General features: G+C 46.6%; 1 protein-coding gene across 2 annotated transcripts in view; it reads left to right on the forward strand.

Annotated features, from left to right (window-relative positions):
* PEX6 (peroxisomal biogenesis factor 6) overlaps positions 1-20825 on the forward strand; it is an 846859-nt gene that overhangs the window by 528786 nt on the left and 297248 nt on the right. For both annotated transcript variants that reach the window (XM_069608918.1, XM_069608917.1), the window contains exon 9: positions 5808-5884. In XM_069608918.1, coding sequence (XP_069465019.1) covers positions 5808-5884 — 77 coding nt within the window. The remainder of the gene's footprint in view (positions 1-5807; positions 5885-20825) is intronic.

Consider the following 20825-nt stretch of genomic DNA (forward strand, 5'->3'; position numbering starts at 1 on the left):
CACTGGCTGGGCCTGGATATCCCAAAATGGAGGATACTCAGAGCACCTGTCAAATTCAGCATGGAGTTGCCACCAGCCCGTACCCTGCTCTGTGGCCCACACACAGGTGCCCAAAAACACACACTAGGAGTACAGGGTTGTACTCCCACCCATGGGTGCCCTAAGTGTATCCCATGGGTCTGTTCACCACGACTTAAAACGAGGAAGAACTGCACCACCAGGAGTCCCACATGAACTCCTGCGTGGTAAACAAGATTGAACATACGTGATAAAAGGACTACAGAACAAGGACATGGAGGCCCTGTCCCTCCAATGCATTTCCAGCATCACAGCATGAAGCCTGCCTCCAAGCGCAACTCCTGGTTTGAATCCGACCTGGCCTCCCTGAAACGCAAGTGCAGAGCTGCTAAGCGGAAGTGGCAGGCTTCCAGCACATCCTCTGACAAACTGGCCTGCCATCAGCTCCAATGGCAATACAGAGTTTCCATCTCCTCGAGGAAAAGGGCCTATAACCAAGGCCGCACCTATGGGGCCACTAACAACACGGCTGAACTTTTCAAAATCTGCAAGGAACTTGACAATCCTTCTGCCGTCTCATCTCTCCTCTGCCTTCCCTGGCCCTCAGCACTGCACTGGCCTCTCACTTCACTTCTAAAACTCAGGACATCCTGTCCTCACTCTCCTCTACACCCCTCCCTTTTCCCCTCTCCCTTTCTCACCCCTCCCGTGGCCCCTCCCTCTCTTCCTCCGACTCTCCTTTCTCTCCCATATTACCTGATGATGTTTGTAGACCGGTTCGCTCTATGAAAGTCCCATCCAAACAGATGCTCCCCTGCTCTTCCAGAACTACCAAGGACAACATTGTCTCCCTTGCTCCAGCCTTGGCTGATTTCTGCAATCTCTCCTTTGTTACTTGATCCTTCCCGTTACTCCTCAAGCACTCCCTTGTGCACCCTCTGCTCAAAAAGCCTTCTGCCGACCCTTCATGTCTGGCTAACTAGTGCCCTATCTACATTACACCCTTCCTGGGCAAACTCTTGGAGAAGCTGGCCATCTCCCAGCTTATCCACCACACTGAATCTGTTGGTTGTCTCCACAACCACTAGTCTAGCTTCAGAGCTGCCAGAGGCACGGTAACTGCACCCCAGAACACCCTTGAAGACTTGCTCTCTGATCTTGATTTCAACTCTCCTTCCATTCTCATCCTTCTTGACCTTTCCTCTGCCTTGAATATGGTCAGTCATGCCACCCTATTAAATCAGCTTTGTGATACCCTTGGCTTCATGGACCCGGCTCTGGACTGTGTGAGAAACCTGAGGTGTTTCTCCCAGGCTGTTCCTGGGGATCCTTTGTTCAGGTGGCCTGGGGAGGGCCAGCGCTCTTGGATCCCAACCCTTGCAGCAGACAAGCAAGGGAGGATCACCTGGGCAGGGGGGGGTCCTTGGGGGCTATGTGAGGCACGCCCTGAGGCGAGACATGGTATTCCTCCCATTCCAATAGACCTTTACCCGACATCCCTTCAGTTGTCATGGGATATTGTCGACAGAGTCTCATCATTCCCCAGTACCTTTCTCTAATGAAAAGGCAAAACAATCAGGGAAAACAAAGACCATCCCTAAATTCCAACTTGAGTTTTACTCCTCTTTCCTCAAAATCAACTTTTCGACAACCTTACATTCAAACCCCCTTTCCCGACAAATCTACAACATCTTTATACCTTTTTTGTAGAACACCACAACTCCCATAATCTCATTCCCTTATTGAAATACCCAAGGACTGGCACGAAGAAGAGGCAGTTGGGAGTCATGAGGACTACCCATAGGAATCAATAGGCATTGGATTCCTATGGGCAGTCTCCATGTTGTCCTGATAATGAGGTCAGGCAGAGTCAGGGAGGGAGGGACAACTGCTCACACCTGACTCCAATCCACTCTTGCTGGGAGTATAAAAGCATCAGCCAGAAACAGCATTTTGAGCGAGCTGGGGATGCTGAAGTGTGCCGAGACGCTCGAAGGAGCCCATTGTTGCCAGCGAAAACCTGGAAGGCCTGGAGGAGGTAAAACTGCTTAGACAGTGGACTGGTGAGCACAGGGGAGGCTGCAGTGTGGAGTAGAAGTTGTGCCTCCAGGGGCAGCTGGGGGGGTCACGTGGTGGCACCCATATCAGAGCTCCTCCCCTGGGCCAAACCAGAGAGCCCAGGCCTTTGAAGGACAGGTGGTAGGACCCTGACCTCAAGCAAAAGATCCCCTTTTTGCTCTTAATGCTCCCAAACTGTGAGTGCCGTTTTGGGGAGCTGAGGAAGTGTGAGCAAAATATGCAGAAGTGCATTATGGGGCTTAAATTTCAAAAACATTTATTTTGTAACCCATGAGAGGAGTCTGAGTCCGACTGAGGGAGACCCCTGAGGAGTCTGAGCCCGACTGAGGGATGCCAGCGAGGCAGAGCGCGAGAGAAGGCTATACTTCCAAGGCAGAGGCAAAGGAGAGTAAGAAACCAGGGTGTAAATCCAGGATGCTGGAGAGTAACTGCCCTTTGTCGAGAGACTGCTATCCCCTCAAAGCCAAGGAGGCTATGCAGGCGAGCCCAGCATAGAAGGAGAAAGACGGCATACAATGCTACAAGGTTATCAGCAGGCCCTCCCGGGTGAACGGCAGAGTTGGGGAGGCGCTGAGGCGATAAAGGGTAACAGCCATTGACTCCCACATCAAAGAGACGCGATAAAGGGAGACTCCTAAACCCAGCCAGTTAGTTAATTGAAGCAGCGAACAGTCCGGTCTGTGGTTTGGAGTGCTTGCAACATTGAATGTGAATTTTGCTTTATGAAAACTACAAGTACCAAAAGACTTTGTAAAATCGAAGTGGTCAAGCCAAACCCCATGCACATTCGAAAATCTTCGAGATTTGATTGAAATTGGTCCGAGCCCGGCTGAGGGAGACTAATTGTGTCTCGGGGTGGACTGTGAGTCACCCGAAAAGAATATCCTGTGAATATTGTGGAAAAGGGATACAAGCCCGAATGAGTGGGATCCAAAGGGAACGAACATTGTACTAAAGAGATCTGAGCCCGACTGATGGGGATCCGGTGAACAGTGACTCACCTAAAGTGAATACTTGTAAAAATCCGAAGAGGAAAAAAACTTGTCTTTTTTTTGGTTGCATCAGGCCCTCTGAATGAAGAGACTTTGAGAAGTAAAGAGACTTCCGTACAGAAGGTCCTGGTGCTAATGATCGAACTGTATCCTCGTGCTGAAGAAGCCAGAGACTGTGCTACGCTCGAGTGAACCGCCTTGTCCCGTACTGAAAACGGGGGGAAAGGGATGCCAACAACCTAAGCATCCTGATAGATCATTTTTGAACACTTCTTTCTTTTTTTCATAAACGCTATCCTCCACACGTATTTAGAGGTAAGGATTGGCAATAGGTTTATTACTATAGGCCCTTTTATTTTGACAAGACACCACTAGGACTGCGTTATTATTATTTGATGCTCGTAGCTTGCTCCCATCTGTAGATTTAGGATTAGATAGGCGTTTTCCAAACCCTTTTCAAGCCATATAAACACCCTTGAACTGTGATCACTTTTGTCTGTCATCTTACTGTTGATACCATGGCTTCCGTACAACTGGATGACCTCCTTCGTCTCTGACCGACCTTGGCCGGTTCAACTCTGCCCTTTTCTCTCCTCCATCTCACTCTCCACCTGTACCTCAGGGCTCTTTTTTCTGCCTTGCCTTTTCAACATCTTTCTTGCCCCTCTAGCCCATTTAATCTCTGCCTTCTCTTTCCTAACTTCCCATGTTATGTGGATGACACACAGCTCTCCTCCAAGCTTCCCTCCTCTTCTTCCTCTCTTCCTGACTGTCTGCTATTCAGGCATGGTGCACTGATAATGATCTCTGCCTTAATGCCAGTAAGACTGAGATCCTTCTCATTGGGATCACAGCTCCCGCCTTCCCTCCTACACTCTGGCTGCCCTCCCTGGTCCCCCTCCCCTCACTCTCGTGTGAGGCAATAAATCTGTCAACCACTCCTCTCTCTCCTTTTCTCCTCACATCACAGACCTTGCCAAGAAGGCCCACTTTCAGCTGCACCTCCTCAGAGGCATTCTCCCTTTTTTCACCTTCCCCCAGAAACTCAATGTCTCTAGAGATCTTATTCTCTCCAGGCTCGACTATTGCAACAGCCTCTTCCTCAATCTACCTAAAACCTGCCTTCGCCCCCTTCAATTAAGCCAGAATAGGACTACAAGACTTATCCTTGGCCACAAGCCCAGGCACTGCATTTCTCCGGCCCAATATCTTTCCACTGGCTCCTGGTTGCTGCGAGGATCAAGTTCAAGACCCTCGGCATCATCCACAATACTTTCTGGGACCTGGGACTTTGCTATATCCATCTCTCTCTCTCTCCCCAAATACCTCCCTGCTAGAGCCCTTCGGTCTTCTAGCTCCAACTCTCTGCAAATCAGATGCTTTTCCAAGCAGAGAGTGGGGGGTCGATCTTTCTTTTCCGCAGGCGCTTCCCTCTGGAATGGCCTCCCTGCCCCTCTCAGACTTGCGCCGGATCTCCTTACGTTCCGGAAGCTTTTCAAGACCCTCTTGTTCTCTTCCTCGGTCTCTCTCTTGATTGGCTGCCTGTTTTCTTCAGATTACAGGGCACCTTGCACTTGCCCTTCCGGCCCCCTCCCCTTGCCTGGCTGGGCCTGTACCCCTTGAGCCCTTCCAGTCCCGTTTCCTCACACTTAGCATGTGGACCTTCTGTCCCCTGAACTCTCTGCATTCCCCTGGCTATGTCCACCTGATCTCCACTGGCACCGCTTTACTCACGGGCCCTCCGGCCGCCCAGATCTTCCCCCCGCCCTTCTCTCCCGCTGCACTTCTTGTTACTGCACGTGCCGGATCTGAATGTCACAAGGACTAGTAGGACTGTTTTTGTCACCCCTGTTCCCCCCCAGCCCCCCTTTGCCTTGTTGCGCCTTGAAACACATTGGTGTATAGGTGCTTTATAAATACCCAATACATAAATAAAATAAAATAAATTTCCACAATGTTCTGAGCTGTCCCACTGTGTGAAAGGTATCTCGCTGCTGCGTCCGTCTTTAGAGCAGGGATCTGCAACCATTGGATCTCCAGAAGTTTGTGAATACAACATCCATCAGCCCTAGCCAGCAAAGTAAGTGGTAAGGGATCATAGGAGTTGTAGTCCACACATCTGTGGAGCTCTAGGTTTCAGACTCCTTCAGAGGGACTGGATCACACTCAAGCATGAAAGCTGTTCTGTGAATGGACCTGAAGACCTGCTGAGCTTAGTTATGTTTTTTACTGTTTCCTTTGCCTTCCTGTCACTAACACACAGTCATCAATAGAGCCATCACGGGGGGCAGCACCCTATGTACAGCGCTCCAAAGCTTATAAATCCCCTACATGCATATAAGGCAATCTCAGGCAGAAGTCCCTGGGAAAAGGGTTTGCTCTCCGAAATGGCGGGTTGGTAGTGGGGTGAGTAGACCTGTATGAGCTAGTGATGGAGAGTGAATTCTGTTTATGTCCCTGTGCCGCCTCTTGAAGATGTTTGTGAGCAGGGCAGATGACAGAGCTCGTCTTGGAGTAGGTGTCTTGTGAAGTTGAGTACCCCATGTGCCAGGAAGGTGCATGCAGGGAAGTCTCATGTTCCCTAGTCAGTCCTGCCACATGCATGTCCTGTGTGTTCAGGAGCTCTTTTCAGGGATCATGCCCTGTAACATCGCTATCTTAATGCGCCCTTTCTATGCGTCTAGTTGCACTTCATGCTGCTTTCTTATATCTTTGCAGGGTTTTGTTCTTGGTGATTTCTGTGCCTTGTTGGCCCACAGTGGTCGAGCTGCCTGCAGCCGGATTCAAAACTCAAGGTAAGGAGTAGTTTTTACCACTACAAAACACAATTTCAGCCCACTTACCCCTAAGTTCCCCTTCCTCTGCTGCAAGACCAGCAAAGCTGGTTTGGCCTGTTAGTTCCTCCTGACCTAGGCCTAGCCCACAGCCATAACTGGGCCCTTCAGAGCCCCCATTGTTTGCATTGCCACATTTGATAAGTGTATACATGCTCGTCCCAGGCATTCCACCACCCGCTGCCCATTAGAAGGGGCCACACTGAAAAGGGTTTGGTCTGTTTGGCCCTGTTACGCCCCAGTGCAGGGATCTGCATCCTGTTATGTTAACCAATGCTATATGCCAATTAATCTATATATTTGGTTGTGAAAGTGTGTTTGTATGTTCGGGGTTGGCTTCAGCCCCACAACAGTTTGTGGGCTGAAATGTTGGCCCGAGGTCGGCATACCAGTCTGTGGTGTACTGGCGATAGTGAAATCTGACCAACCCTACCCATTCGGCCTGCACAGGGCGGGGTCCAGCTCTGTGCTGTCAGAATAGGCGATTTCGGGAGATTGCCGATTTTGCGACTAACCCAAAAATAGGAAGTTAGGACACAAGGTCGGCATACCAGTCTGGGGTGTACTGGCGATAGTGAAATTTGACCAACCCCACCCATGCGACCTGCACAGGGGTGGAGCGCGGTATGGCCATGTGCTATCAGTATAGGCGATTTTGGGCGATTGTAGATTTTAGCCATTTTTTCAAAAAAGGAAGTTATGACACAATAAAACATACACAAGTCTATATCAGGCCCCCATGTGCATGTCAGCTACAGACCCGGGCAACGCCAGGTGGTACCGCTAGTAGCCTTGATAATGACGAACGTGGTCGAAACATGTGTCGGCTAGGGCAAAGAGACTTATGTATTTTTGTTGCAAGTAGCTAGAGCAAAGCTACTTATGTATTGGTGTTGCAAATGTAACAATATATATATATATATATATATATATATATATATATATATATATATATATGTATATATTATTATGATATGTGGGGAGATCCATGTAATAATCGGACAAAGTTTTGGATTAAACATGATTTTTTTGGACTTGATTCGAGTAGCGCAAATTATTCTACAGCTAACTAGAGCTATGAAGTCCTCCTTTTAGGGGCTGTGTGGGTGAGGACAAATATATGTAAAGAACGCAATATCCCACAGATCAGCTTCCTTCCTTTCTGTTATTAGTGAGTTCTCAAATGCCTTTTGAGATAGTCATGTCATACCCTTTCATCATAAATGGGGGCAGGTAACCATGGATTATCACAAAATATACTCATGTTTTAATATTTAACAAAATTACAAAAATCAATAGTATATATATTTAAAAACACAATGGCCTAGTCAGAATTCATTTCTGCATGAACATACACACTTATACATATAACACATATGTGACTCATATGGCAAAGAAGCACCTCTAATTACGCCCGTTCAGATTTTAGCCTTGAGCTACTTAATGGCTCTACTGGAATCCTACCTAATGAAACCCCCATAAATGAGAGGGCAAAACAATGTGCCTACACTTTAAACACTGTGTTTCTAGCACCAATACTATTTTCTGGAGAATGCACATGAGTCCATTCACATTGCATTCCTTATTGGTGCTGTCCTCAGGGCACTTATTCTGATTTTCATGGATTCATATTCATTGTGAGACATCACACGATTTTGCCATCTTTGCGACATTTCTACAAAAACAAACACAAAACAAATCTTAATACCATGGTTGCTATGATTTTTGACTGACAAGTCCCAGAAATACTCTTTGGGCATCTTTCACGTCTTCACCTTTGAATAATTTTAAACAGAAGGAATCATTTATTTTTATCGTCATTGATACTTGTAGGGAACCATTTCCCTTAGTTTACTCAATTTCCAAAATTTTCATTATATAAGGAACACACTTAAATTTCTTCCATGCACCCCTTCTGATGGTTGTGAATGTTCTAATTCCACCCCTTCTCTGGCAGATACTATCAGGGATCCTTACCCTTTTCAGTCCACCGTGTCCTGATGTTTGCCTTCTTTACGTGTATCAATTCAGAATGGCTTGATGTATTCTGTCACCTCGTTTGCAGATACTGGGGAAACAGGACCGCTAATTATCTTATATTAAAAATACAGTTACTACCCCAATACTGAAAAACCACGGTTGGTTCACCAAAAAGTGCTCACCTACTGCGGTCGCTATTCCGGGGACTGTTTTTAAGGGACGCGGCGTGCGATACGCGTTTCCACGTCTTGTCTCCAAAACGTCTATGTAGCGTTCCTCTTCTAGGAACCTAATCCTCTCGAGGCCTGAGAACACATCCGTGGGATGGTGTAAGAACATTGTAATCTAGATACACAACAGCCAAAGAATACTGTTTGTTTGTATCTTACCTTGTAGAGGGCGACGACTTAGCCTGCAGTTTGCTTCCGATGGCAGCGTGCCACCTGACTAAAAACATCACGTGATACGCTGTCTGTCCGTCATGTGGTATCAAATAGCGTGTCCGCGATGACGAGGGACCGGGCCACGCCTATACTACGGGTGTCTGTTTTATGATGATGCATCTGCGTCCGCCATTTTGAAAAGGTGAATGTCTGTACGTTCCCAAACCATTTGTTTTTCCATTGAACTTGGTATAACGAAAACTCGAAATACAAACTTTTGGAATGTTATGAACTTCGGATACCTGGGATTTTGGGGTAAGTTGGAACACTGACTTCTGTACACGGACTAGAGACTGCCTCCGTGTACTTAGGCGTCCTCGTGCCGTCGGGTTACGGTGTGCTTCTTTTTCCTCTGGAAACCGGACCTGTCCCATCTTGCCTCTGTTTGGAACTTCCAAAGACTGCACAGACTTTAATATGGTTCACTGTGTTTCCTGTCCTCAACACCGGCTTCTACGACATTGATCCTGTGGAAGCAGTCTCCTAGTGCAACACCTGGGTCTCAAAGTCCCAGGTATCCGAAGTTCATAACTTTCCAAGTTCAGCAGATGAAGAAAAGCACTGTTCAGACATGGTCGTGATCGAAGAGCGGCACAACAAGAGGGGCGGAGACAAGGCAGTTCCGTTAGCTTTCCATGGTCATAACACACATCCGGCAGGCGCGTAGCAAGGGGCAATCCAAGACGAAAATCCAATAAACAGTCCGGGTCAAGGCACAAGAGTTCCAGAAGGAAGGAGGGGGAAACAAGGGCAAGGAAACAAGGAAATACACAAGCAACTTTCGTAACGCCACTAATACAAATCAGAAGCACTGGGCAACAAGTGGGAGGTGCTTAAATACAGATCATGTGACGACGTTACGTGCTACTCGACGTTTGACGGTACCAGGAACAGGAAAGGACAGGACGCCAGCGTTGCCATGCCAACTTCCAGGCACCTGGCTGCAGCGTTCTTAAAGGGCTATACGCTTATGGTCGAGGACCAATCGTACGTGTGGACATGACAGATGACATACTGAACATTTACCACACTTGAAGCTAGGTACATATCGAGACACCTGCACCAGTGCTATGTCGTGACCTCCCTCAGCACCCATCCACATGCCTGACCGCTTGGGTAGCTTTCTGGAGCCTAGCCAGCCCCCTATGAACTAATCTTGGCCAATATGCACACACTCATCTTAACCTTCCACTGCAAACGTTCCCCATACCTTGACTTTGGTCTCCAAGGGCATTGCTACCACAAATCGAAAAGACGATATTTAAATGACTGCTACCATACAATACAATAGGTTCATAAAATGCATTCAGATGACTTGATCAACACAGTAATGTTAAAGGTATTTATATTGCGCACCATCACCAACAGAGTTGGTCTCCAGGCACTCACCTTTTTACCACTCAGGTGGGTCTGTAATAAGAGGGCGGGGGATTAGGTTAGTCGGTTGAAGGGGGGGGGAGTAGGAGAGAGAGAGGAATGGTGTGCTGTAGTAAGATCTTTAGTGTGGGGTAAGGATGGTAATGCTGCATCGAGTTGGACTCTCTAGCCAGGCTGATGGTTTAACTCTTGTGGGCACAAGCAATCAAAAATAAGTGACTACATACAACGAGGGACGGATGCAATCTCCAGTACTAAGTACGAAAGAGCATGAGCCTGTCTGGCCTTTACAACAGAAATCAATTTTTTGTCTTGATAAGTGCATAATATATACCCTGTGCCGCACAATCGTGCATAATCCTGGCAGAGAGCACTTTTCTAAGTAATGTAATATAATGGTCTTATAGAGTGCCCTTCTACCCCTTTTGGTGGGTTTGCTGTTTGTGGATCAGTAAGAAAACAGAGGATGGAATTAGCGGGACAGTGGGTGAGGCAAATTCGAAGGCTGCCGTTGCCAGCAGCATTCTCGGGAGGGCAGGAGCCCATCCCTCTACACCCAATGCCGAATTCTGCCATCCCTCCACACCCAACGCCGACTTCTGGAGAAGCACGGACCACACTGCAAATATTACCCAACTTCAGAGTAAGCCTGCCTAATAACTACATTGTGCCTGAAATTGGACTGCCCTGCTCACAGTATCCTGCAAGGAAAATATCTGCATTTAGCTGTACACTGACCCGGATTACAGCTCCCTCATCCGGATCGCTGTGAATCCCCACAAGGACTGCAGCCAAAACGGCCGCTGTCATTTTTGTTTAGCTGTTGCCCAGCAACAGAGCCAGCTGAGCCTTGTGTTCCGATTGGCTTCCAGTTCCCATTTCTTCTGTTTGGTTCCGCCGGAAGGCGCAAACCGGCCCTACCTCCAAAGGCCCTCCTCATAAGGCCATAGCCTGTCTGTGCCTGGTCATCCTTTGCCAGCAGCATTCTCAGAGGGGAGGAGCCCATCCCTCCACACCCAACGCCGACTACTGGAGAAGCTCGGCCCTCAACGCGGATATTACCTGACTTCAGGGTAAGCCTGCCTAATTACTACAGTGTGCCTGAAATTGCACTGCCCTGCTCACAGTATCCTGCGAGGAAAATTTAGCTGTACACCGACCCTGATTACAGCTCCCTCTTCTGGATTGCTGTGAATCCCCACGAGGACTGCCGCCAAAATGGCCGCCGTGCTTTTTTTTTAGCTGTTGCCCAGCAACAGAACCAGCTAAGCCTTGTGCTCCGATTGGCTTCCAGTTTCCATTTCTTCTGTTTGGTGCCACCGGAAGGCGCAAGCCGTCCCTACCTCCAAAGGCCCTCCTCATAATGCCAGAGCCTGTCTGTGCCTGTACGGGCCGAGGGCCCCGCTACGCTATATTCATCACCAACAGTTCCAGATTCATGCACTAGGGTAAGCAAATGCCACCCTTTTAACTCCATTCACATGAGGACCACCACGTAAACACTACCGCCAGTCTACAACCCCCGAGATACAGTATCTACGGCAACTGCCAGCTTGCCGGCAGATGGCGCGTTCTCTACATACATTCTACCTAGCATTTAGGTCGATTCACTCACCTCACCATAGTGAGCACAATATTTGCCCGCAAAGTGTATTTACCTAGTATCATATGGACTGTTCATATGCATATTGGACCCTGCGTGACACACGCAGCAGCCCACAATCCAGTAATGGTCTAAGGTGCCAATTCCATTACGTGCTACCTGCATTAAATCATAGTACATATAACGGATAAGCTGAAGCTCTTTTCAAACTGAATCCTGCTACTCAGACTATGTACGGTGCGATTTATGCTCTGCCTTGCATGTCTATAATGTTAGCATTGCTCCTTAGCTCATGTTAGCTTGCCGGCAATGTCACATATTAGCACTGCTCCTAGAGCATGCCTCCAATGTCATATATTAGCAACTCTCCTAGATCATGTTAGCATGCCTGCAATGTAATATATTAGCACGGTTCCTAGCGCATTTTAGCATGCATGTAATCTCATATATTAGCAATGATGCTAGCATGCCTGCAATGTCATACATTAGCACTGCTCCCACCGCATGTTAGCATGCCTGTAATGTCATATACTAGCATTGCTCTCCAACCCATGTTAGCATGCCTGCAATGTCATACATTAGCACTGCTCCCACCGCATGTTAGCATGCCTGTAATGTCATATACTTGCATTGCTCTCCAACCCATGTTAGCATGCCTGTAATGTCAGCATTGGTTTTAGATCATATTAGCGTTGAGTGACCAACCCTTGATTAACTGCATTTTGTTTGTCATGACTGTACTGTGTGATTTGCTTTCTGCCACTTATGCCTGAAATTAGAGCAACTTGAGCAGTGTTCCCCAGCCCTTCACCGCCCTTTAAGTGTCTGGACCCTATAGTATTAGTAGACTCCGTAGTCACCGGTTGACTCCTCAATAGCAAGCCTGCCACTTTGGCAGCCTCTACTTACTATTGACCCTAGCATAATACATAAGGTGCCTAGTCATGCGTATGTTACCTCCCGTTATAGCCTACACCATAATCTGCCATGTGATTACGACTACTATGTATTTGTCCACCTTAGCCACAACCAGAATCAGCTACCCACTGCCATCCACCATGAACCATAATACCAATCCCAAATTGCCAGGTGTCCGTATATCCATGGCACTAAGCTTACCATCATTGAACCACATACCACCCACAGGTTTCCTACCACCCTGCCTTCAAACAGCATCTGAAACTATCTCACTTCCGAGTTTGCCCTCCTTGGACCACACACCACCACCAGGACGCCCACAGCCTTACTCACCTATGGCTCATGTACTCCCGAGAAATACATCACTACCCATAGACCACTCCATTCGCAGCACACTTACCCCAATCCCTATCAAACCCACAGTAACACCCACAACCTTCACTCCATGCCCTGTAAATCTCAGGAATTATCGACTAGGCTCCAGATTCACACTGTTGCACACTTCTCCCATCCCCAAACGCACTACCAGTGAAGCCAACTTCTCGAAGAAGTCAGCATCTAATATTCTTGAATCTAAACCCAACACCTCACAATCCAAATTGGATAATGCCCCACCCTTGATCAAAGGGGCCCTGATCAGTGCTAGATCATTGCCAGCCCATGCACTAGACATTGCCGATTACATATCACACGACCTTGACTTCATAGCAATTACAGAGACTTGGCTCCATGCCGCATCTGAACCCGCTCTCGCCTTTGCTATCCCTGACAAATGCTCCATCATCCGGCATGACCGAGATTCTAACCTTTATAAAAGTGGGGTATCGCCTTTATTTCTAAAACTTCTCTTGGCTTTAGGATCATCACCAACCAAACCATGTCCTCCGCAGAACTATTATCTATTAAATTACCCTCCGCACCATCCACTTTATTTATAGACCGGCCCCACATCTATATTTGAAGACAATATCTCCCTCCTACTATCGACTAACATTAAAACTAAATCCCAAGTTATCTTAATGGGTGACTTTAATCTTGGCTTCCAAGAATCCAAAGACTCAAAGGCATGCGCCATCGCCAATACTATCACTGAACTAGGATTCTTACACCGCATAACTGAAACACATAAAGGCAGGACCTTAGACTGGATAGCTGACCTCAACTGCAACATAAATATTGTGTCTAACACTCCTTGCGCATGGTCAGACCACCACATCATCTCCTTTGCCTTAGAGGCAGGTACCCAGCCTAACCTACAGACCTATGCACCTCCTATAAGTACTAGAAACAAACGCAATATAACAGTGGAGAAACTATTGCCTCTATTTCAGTCAATCATCAATTCTCATAAAACACACACGGACCCCAATGCCTTAGTTGACCTATATAATCACACTTTACTCAATGCCATTAACTCAATAGCTCCACTAAAATTGGCACATCCAAACCACAGGCACACTTAAACTCATGGTACACCCCACACCTCAGATCACTACGAAAAATGACAAGAAGCTCAGGAGATCCGTTTCCCAGCAACAGCTAACAAGGATCATTTTCTATTAGCATCCCTCAATTACAAAGAAGCTATTGTCCAAGCCAAAAGAGGTAATTACAACAACCACATTTCCAAAGCCAAATCTAGCACCAAGGAACTCTTCAATATCCTTAAAGAGCTAGAATCTCCTGCCTCGCCACCAGACACATGTACCAAAGATATCTCTTGGTGTACTAATATTCAGAAAGCTTCACAAGACAAAATCACAATGCTTCAAAGCAAAACAGAATCTAAAAACCTATATATCTCCAGTGCATCTTCCACTCCTAATCTCACTACTGAAGACCAGAATACCCACAACCAATTTAACTTCACCCCCCTCTCTACCAAAGAGGTTGAGGGCATTATAACTAAAACCCTCCAACTGCCAGGGAGACATCTGTCCTGCTTCCCTCATTAGAGAGGCTGCGAAGGAACTCGCCCCTTTAATCACATCCCTTATCAATGCTTCATTCAAATCCAGCATTGTGCCTAATAACTTAAAAGGTGTCTAGGTACTTCCACTTCTAAAAAAGCCAGCTCTAGACCCAATAAATCTGTCTAATTATAGACCCATCACCACAGTACCTTTTCTGTTGAAAATACTGGACGAAGCAACCGATCTGCAGATTCAACATCATCTTGAATCTAACAATCTGCTTGGTCTTAGACAATCTGGGTTCAGACACAGACATGGGGCCTCATTACGACCCTGGCGGAGAACCATGGTGCAATTTGCACCATAGTCCATGGCGCTAAGCTGCCAACTCCGCCATGGTGGTTGGCGGACTTACCGCCCCATGCCGACCTTGGCGGGGCGGTAAGTCCCCAATCCCCATTTTACCCTTCCCCATTCTTGCCCCATAGGGTATAATGGGAGTGGGGAAGGCGTTAATTACGCCACCGTAAATTACGGTGGCGTAATTAACAACAAGGTCCCTTAGCGCCATGGATTTTACCGCCTGCAGGCGTAAAAATCACCATGGCGCTACGGGAACTCGTAGTCAGGCGGAAAGGTACGCCATGCACTACGCCGGCGTAAAACCCTCTCCGCCAGGGTCGTAATGAGGGCCATGGAGTGAAACAGCACTGATTGACCTCAAGACTCAAATTCAAGCCCTTAAAGACCAAGGCAAATTGGCCCGGCTCCTCTTACTAGACCTGTCGGCAGCGTTCAACCTTGTGAACCATAAAGTCCTCTGCAACCATCTATAGCCTGCTGTGTATTTCTCAGATAAAGCAAACGCTTGGATCCAGTCATTCCTAAAGAACACATCTATGAGGGTCTTTGCACCATTAGCCTCCGCAGAACCAACACCTATCACTTGCCGTGTCCCCCAAGGTTCCTGCGTGTCACCAACACTTTGTGTGTTTTCTAAGCCATTGTTTGATGACCTTGACTATTTGGTTGTCGCCTATACCATTTACGCTGATGGCACCCAAATACTCATCCCTATCACTGGGGACTATGCTACAGATAGCAAACCCAGTGGTCGAAGTGGTTGGGAGCGGTGCTCCTCTCCTTTTTTAAATTAAGTTTTACCATTCCTATACTTATATTTGAAAAAGAAATCGTTCCCGGAATGGTTTCTTTTTAAAATAAAACTGTAGGAAGAAGTTGAAACTTGCACGTTCAGTGCACTACACTGGACGTTCATTTAAGCAGCAGGGGCATGTTGTTTGGGGTTTGTATTGTGCTTGTGAGGGGGTATGGGTATGGGGTTTGTGGGGAACGGGGCAGGCCAGTAGGGAACATAGTTCCACTACTTCTTTTCTTACACTTTAACCACTGAGCAAAACACTTAATGATATTTACCTCATTATACAAGCCTGGATGGCGGAGCATTGACTCTGTCTTAATGACGATAAGACAGAGTTGCTCCTCCTTGGATCTCCAGCAAACTTGAACAAAACTAGATGAACAATTCACCTCCTTCAATATCGATGGAAATATAATCAAAAACTGTAAGGATGTAAAAACCTTAGGTATTTACATCGACTCTGCCCTCTCACTAACAAGACAAACCAATGCAATAGCCTCCTCCTCCGCTTATACCTGCAAATTAATCACTGGCTGCAAACCATTCTTAACCACACCAAATTGCATCACATTAGCCAGAGCTTTAGTCCTTTCAAAACTTGACCATTGTAATGCATTATATCTAGGCACCACTCAACGGAATCTAAATAAGATGCAAGTCATGCAAAACAACTCCATCAGATCAGCTTTGAACGTCCTGAGATCTCAACACATCTCTGAAACCAGATGCAACCTAAACTGGCTATCCGTCAAGCAAAGAATCACACTCAAAACCCTGTCCCTCACACACAAGTGTCTCGCCAATCAGGCACCTAATTATCTGTCTAACAGTCTCATACGCAACAGAGCATCCGTCACACTGCATCAAGATATTTAGGTTAAAGCTACAAAGAGCAGGAGGGATTAGCTTTCCTGTTCTAGCAGCCAAAAGCTGGAACGCTCTCCCTATAACACTAAGATCCAAACCCTCTTAAACCTTTTTAGGAGAAATGTCAAGACATGGCTACTCGAGCAAGAAAGTAGTAACTCCTTATGACACTGCCCACCTTGCACTGTTTTGCACCGATACTTCAATTTATATATATAGACCCACATACAACTAAACTGCTGTATATTTGTAATTATGATTGTCAAGCCCTGCCTTGGCAATTCTACTGTTCCGTTGCCATGCTCTGTTAAACTTACTGTACAAATGTAACATTGTAATTTGCAAGACAATCGCTTTAATCTTTGTAACCTGTATGATAAGTACCTAGATGCCTCAGGGCATGGTGCGCTCTACAAATAAATAAACTAAACTAAACTGTAGGTGGCTTCAGTTTGGTTTCCCTGTGCTGAGCTTTGGTGTAAGTATCGGATCGGAGCGAGACCTTGTGTGCTGTTGATGCAGTTTATGTGTTTGATGTTGTTGCGGTGTGGTGAAGTGTGTGCGGTTTGCTGGGCGAGAGATGGTTGTGTGGGTTTCCGGGTGAATTAGATAAGCAGAGATTTGAAGTTGGGTTAGTGGGTTGTATGTCCTGGTTCCAGCCGATCTTGTTCTATTTAAGTAGCATTCCTGTGGGTACGCTTAGTAGCTGGTTATGCTTCTTGGCCATCTAACCGTTATATCAGATGTCACAGTGCGTTCATGATTGTGTTGTATGGATCTTAGGTTGTTGGGGCTGGTTCTGTCTAGTCTCCCCCTTCTGGTGTTGGTGCTGTGGATTGGCCACCCCCTATTCCCTCACTGTCTATACTGACAGTGGTCTGCTGGGCTTGGGCCTGATTTGGCCCGGGGTACTATTGATGAATCATCTTTGACCTTCCGTCTTGGTCTAACTATCTATTCGGTCATTAGTGGTGTCCTGTTATGGCTAACTCTCAGTTTGTAGTTTGATACGTCGTAGAATGTCTTCCTTAGATTCTGTATGTAGTTGATTGTTGGGATCTAGGATCGGTGTCTTCATTCATCATTGTTACCAGGTATGTGTGTGCCCCTGTGGACGTTCCTCTAGTTATGCAGTGAAGTGCCACGATTTGAGCAGTTTCCTGAATATTAGGTGGGTTCTTGTGTTGCGTATATTCTTCTGTAAGTCGTTCCACATTTTTGGTACGAGATGAGCGAAAGAGGATCCTCAGAGTTTTCTCTTGTTGTAGGGTTTTGGTTCCAGGTGAATATCGTTGCTTGATCTGAGCGTTCTTGTTGGGTGATGCAGGTGTAATTTGTCTCTCTGGAATTCTGTGCCTGGGTTCTGGATTTCTCAGATGATGCACATTGATTTGAATTTGATTTAATTGGTAGCTAATGTAGTGTTTTTAGCGCAGGAGTGATAGTTTGAGGAGCAGCCTGGCTGCCGCATTTTGTATGCCTTGTAGTTTTTTTTAGAAGTCGTTCAGGCATACCCAGGTATAGGCTGTTGGCATAATCTACTCTGGTCATGACGAGAGCGTTGATGGTTAGTGTTTTGTTGGCAAATGATAGGAACGGTCAGATACTTTTTGCCTCTCGCAGCAGAAAGAAGCATTTCTTGAGTATGGTGTTTACTTGTGGCTCTAGGGTAAGTTTGTTGTCCATCAGGACTCCCAGGTGTTTTACAGTCGACGATGGGGCTGTGGTTGTACCGAGTTCCCTTGGCCATGGGATGTAGTGGTTGTCTCCTCTGTTTTTGCGACGATCATTATTTCTGTTTTGCCTGGGTTGAGTTTGAGGTAGTTAGAGTTCATCCAGTTGAATACATCACAAAGGCAGTTCTCAAGTGTTGTTTTCTTCTTGAGTGCCTTCTATTTTGAATACTATTTGTGTATCGTCGGCGTAGTTGTAGCAGATGAGGCTGTGTCTCTTGATGATTTTGATCAGCAGGGAAAGGTGGATGTTGAATAATAGCGGGGAGAAGGATGATCCTTGTGGTACGCCGCATGTGGATTCTCTTGTGTTGGATTTGAAAGGCTTCATCCATATAGTTTCTGTTCTGTTTGTTAGGAAGGATTTGATCCACATTAGGGCGGTGTCTGTTATCCCCAATCCTTTCAGTCTCATAAGGAGAATGTCATGGTTAACTGTGTCGAATGCCACAGAGAGGTTTAGAAGTATCAAGGCTGTACTGTTGTCTGGGTCTGGGTCTGCGTTTGCTTTTAGGTCATCCCATATTGAGAGGAGTACTGATTCCGTTCCTCTCATTGGTCTGAAACCCACTTATGCCTGGTCTAGTAGGCAGTGCTGTTCTATGAATTTTTGGGTTGTTTTGTGTATGTACGTTTCGAGCAATTTAGCTGTTTACAGGATGTTGGAAATGGGTCTGTAGTTGGCACAGTCCTCTATATTTCCAGATGTGTCTTTGAGTAGCGGTCTGATCTATGCTAATTTGAAGGATTGTGGCACTTTCCCTGTTGAGATTGAATGATTGAGGACATTCCTACATTCCTGTGGTATTCCATGGGGGTTCCTTGTGTGAGGATTGATTTGTATATGTATGGTGGGCAGGGATTCTCAGGAGAACCTGTTTTGTTTCTTTTGATTGATTAGTTTGACGAAAGTCTCCACTGATATTTCAGGGACGTTTCGTAGTTTGTTCAGGTGTTCCTCGGGAGGGTCGGCAAGATCCATAGTGCGATCACATGGTCTGTTTTGTATGGCTTGTTCGATGGTAATGATTTTGTTTTTGAAGTAGTCTGCTAGGTCATTGCAAAGTTTCATCAATAGTATTGTCGTGTTGTTGCAGCCTGGTGGATTTTTTATTTCATTTATGATTTTAGTAGGTAAGTAAAATAATACAGTGCATGATAGAACTAATTCACAAGTGATTTCCATAGCTTTAGCAGTACAATCCCTAGGAAAAATGGGGCCCAAAATGAGTCTTTGCAGGTAAGTTAGAATATACTTGTCTTGGGGAATGTTCAATGACACTATTCAACAATGGTACCAAGGTAAGTAATTGTGTTCTTATCTTTCATAAAATACTACCCAAGTTTGATGACAAAAAGGCACTGTAATGGAATGTTAGGAGACAAAGGAACTTGATCTGAATGTTATCTTATGGACGACATGTGGGGACAAATACTTTGCGTTTACTTAACCCTGACTCTGATTTTCCCAGATAGCATGGTGGAATGCCTGGGGGGATCGCTGGAGGTTGGATTTCACGCTTTTGGTTCCAGTGAGAGGTGCCCAGGAGCTCAGATGCGCCACTCATGGTGATGAAAATATGCAAGATTCACCAGTGCAGGCCTCTTCAGGACACTTCACAGGACTAGGAAGGTGAGTTCCAGCACCGGCCTCCATACACAGGCTACGACCGGCGTCCGGCCAATCGCGGTTGCAGAAACCTCCCAATAACAGGATCCATTGAGGCTGGGATGTTGAAATTCGTCAGGAAGGCGACTTGTAACGCAAGCTAGTGACTACCAAAGTTCCCGGGTGATACTGCGCAACGGTGAAGCTTCTGGTTAGGTAGCCCACAAGAGAGCTGGTCAGTCCACTGTGTGGTCCAGGGATACTTCCGAAGGGTCAGGACGGCTGGATCCTTGAGAAGGCGTCGACGAGTTGGTCCCACTAGTCCGAGGGGTGAAGCATCGTTCAGGGTTTTCGGAGATCAGGTTATCCAACAGACCTTCATCGGGCCAGATGCAGAGTCTTCTTCAGATCTTTAATCGCCCACTCCTCTCCGCCCCGCCACCCGGTACAGATATACCCCTCCTCTGTCCCCCTCTGTATCCTACCCCCGATGTATATCTGTTCTGTTACCACTGAAAATCGCTCCGTTATGCATCTGTAATGTTATACATCTCTGTAAAGTGCTCTGCTATGTATCTGTATTGGTGTATACCTCCAAAGCATTCCGTTGCTTCTGGAAGCTAGGTCCACGCTCAATAAATACATAATAATAATAATAATAATAATAATCTGTTCGTCTACCAGGGATTCTTGGTTCCAATGCTGATCTGAAGAAATTGCTGCTGGAGCCCTCGTCTTATCCAAAATTCAGAATGGAGGTAAGTCCAAGCCCACCAATGGCAAGGATCTGCACCATTCAAACAGCCATTAGTAGTTCGATCAGGGACAACTACTGGTTTCATTCATGCCCCACACCTAGAATCTAAGGCACTGTGGCTATGGAATGGGACTTGACAGTCCCACCCCCTTCCTGGGAGAGAGACACAGACAGACATACAGACACAGGCACGCACACACACACACACACACACAAACACACACACTCACTCTTACACGCACACACTCTTACACACACACACTCTTACACACACACACTTTCCAGGGCAACTGCATGGCCTCTTAAGGGATATCCTTAGGCAAGGCAGGAACAAGCCCAAACCAGTATATACCCAAGGAACAAGTGAAATTCTCCTGCCACAGCTTTTATTTGTCACTAGCCACAGAAAACGTGAATGTGCACACTAAAAATAATGCAAACATTGTAGAAATGTATCTGCTGCCACCAGCTCTTCCTTTAGGCAAGGTGACAAAACCAGGGTATTCACCCCTTCTAACCTAGGGGCAGCCACCCCCTTTG

This window comes from Ambystoma mexicanum, chromosome 4q (genome assembly GCF_040938575.1).
Source record: "Ambystoma mexicanum isolate Mex_15411 chromosome 4q, UKY_AmexF1_1, whole genome shotgun sequence".
NCBI lineage: Eukaryota > Metazoa > Chordata > Amphibia > Caudata > Ambystomatidae > Ambystoma > Ambystoma mexicanum.